Source organism: Drosophila miranda, chromosome 2, assembly GCF_003369915.1.
Source record: "Drosophila miranda strain MSH22 chromosome 2, D.miranda_PacBio2.1, whole genome shotgun sequence".
NCBI classification, from domain to species: domain Eukaryota; kingdom Metazoa; phylum Arthropoda; class Insecta; order Diptera; family Drosophilidae; genus Drosophila; species Drosophila miranda.
The window spans coordinates 17,634,020-17,635,797 of NC_046675.1; the positions used below are offsets into that span (position 1 = coordinate 17,634,020).

The 1,778-nt window shown below is 48.4% G+C and overlaps 1 protein-coding gene across 1 annotated transcript; it reads right to left on the reverse strand.

Annotated features, from left to right (window-relative positions):
* Window positions 1–281: 281 nt before the first annotated feature.
* LOC108155489 lies at window positions 282–1,555 on the reverse strand. Its single transcript, XM_017286314.2, has 3 exons — window positions 1,272–1,555; window positions 1,006–1,169; window positions 282–794 (listed from the first exon to the last, which is right to left on the reverse strand). Exons 1-3 carry the CDS (start codon window positions 1,348–1,350, stop codon window positions 732–734), a joined length of 306 nt encoding a protein of 101 aa, XP_017141803.1. The 5' UTR covers window positions 1,351–1,555; the 3' UTR covers window positions 282–731.
* Between the last annotated feature and the right edge of the window lie 223 nt (window positions 1,556–1,778).

Genomic DNA, 1,778 nt, shown 5'->3' on the forward strand with positions numbered 1-1,778 from the left:
TATTGCAAGCAACTGACTCGAGAGTGGACAGAAATGTCCCTGGCCCAACAGTCAGGAGTTCAAAATTTGCTAGAAAATTCCTGTGACCAATTAAGACTACAGCTGCAGTGCACGCCGAAAAGGAGAAATGTAAAAATTAAAATAAAACAGGAAAAATGTGCATGAATGTAAAATTTATTATGCAATTTTTACATGTTTCCCTTTTCATAGGAGAACGCCAAGAATTAAACTGTTTTTGTAGACACTCGATAAAAATATATTGGTGCAAAATTGTGGTTTTAATATTTGGAATAGAATAGGCTTTATTTTCACAATAGATTTGACACTTTAGTCTTTAATCCATCGCCTCAGAAGGGCTTGGATCAAATTAAGATATAAAACTGCATACAATATCAGTTATGTGCGATGGTGCTCTGTCCGGGGAAGTTAAAGAACCACCCCCGCGTGCAGAAGCTCCCAAGATTAGAGCTAAACTTTTCATTTTTATTGTGTCTCAGCATCTGCTGCCTTGCCTGACGAGACGGCGAGGCGCACTTAATACATAATTCGTGTACACATTATAATTACAGACGCTGCCGCATAACCATAACATTTTGGGCACAGCACCCGTGTTCCCAAACAATCCTGAATTCAGCAATCCGGCAGATCAAAGCACACATCCACACATCCACACACCCACATGCACGGATACGAGTACGAGTGTGCCACACATGATGTACTTTGAAGTTGATTTACTTCAGCTTCGAGTTGGCGTTCGCGGGAATCACATCTTTGAGTTCGCAGCACAAATGATACTTTGTTGTCCGCGTTGATGTTGATGTTGATGTTGATGTTGCCGGGGAGGAGGAGGAACGCCGCATACCGCATGCCACACAATGCCATGTGAAACAGAGAGAGAAATTTCATTAGAATTAGAGCCATTCGATTGTTATTGCTGTTGCCAGACAGTTTTATTCGGCCCCACGCCCTAGGACCCCCTCTGCCCTAATGGCTTTTCCAACTTACGCCGTCGCGCTTGGGCCTGCAGCGGGATCTCTGCAGGAACCGCATCACGGCGGGTGGCATGTGCTCCTTGTACATCGCGTACTCGCGCAGGACGAAGCGGCAGGCGCTGAAGTGCACACACTGGCCGGGGCTCTTGGCGGGCGTCGGCGTCTGGCAGCTGGGCTCTACGTCAGACAGGAGATATACAGAAGAGTACTCCTCTTATTTCGATCTATGCATTATCAATGGCCAATGCCACTGCCGGGCTCTGACTGTATGTGGCTTACGTGTGTGGCACAATGTCGACAGCAGGATGACGAGGACGAGGACGAGCCAGAGCAGAATCAATCGAAGTGTGCGCCGCATTGTGAATTTAAAATTTCGGAAGCAGTTGCTACCGGAGCCGAAGACGAAGATGGGATTGAGGCACGCCGCTGATGTATAGGGATGCACAGTATGTATTAAAGTCGCGTTAAAGTCTTAAGAGCTTTAAGCACCGAAAACTGCCTCGACTCTGCCACGAAGAGTGGAACTGAGACTGAGACTGAGGCTTGGGCCGAGGCTTGGCTCTGCTGAGAGCTGGGTGCTGGCTGCTGGGTTCTTGGTGTTGGCTGGCAGCAGATTGTTGCTCAAGTAAACAGCTTGGACTGCTGCTGCTGCGGATGGTGATGGGGATGGGGATGGGGATGGGGATGCGGCTGGGGCTTGGGCAACTTTTGATAAGCGGAGCCGGAGTGGGGGCCGGCGCGCTTATCGACGGCGTGCAAAACAAGAGGCCAAAAAATATGTACATA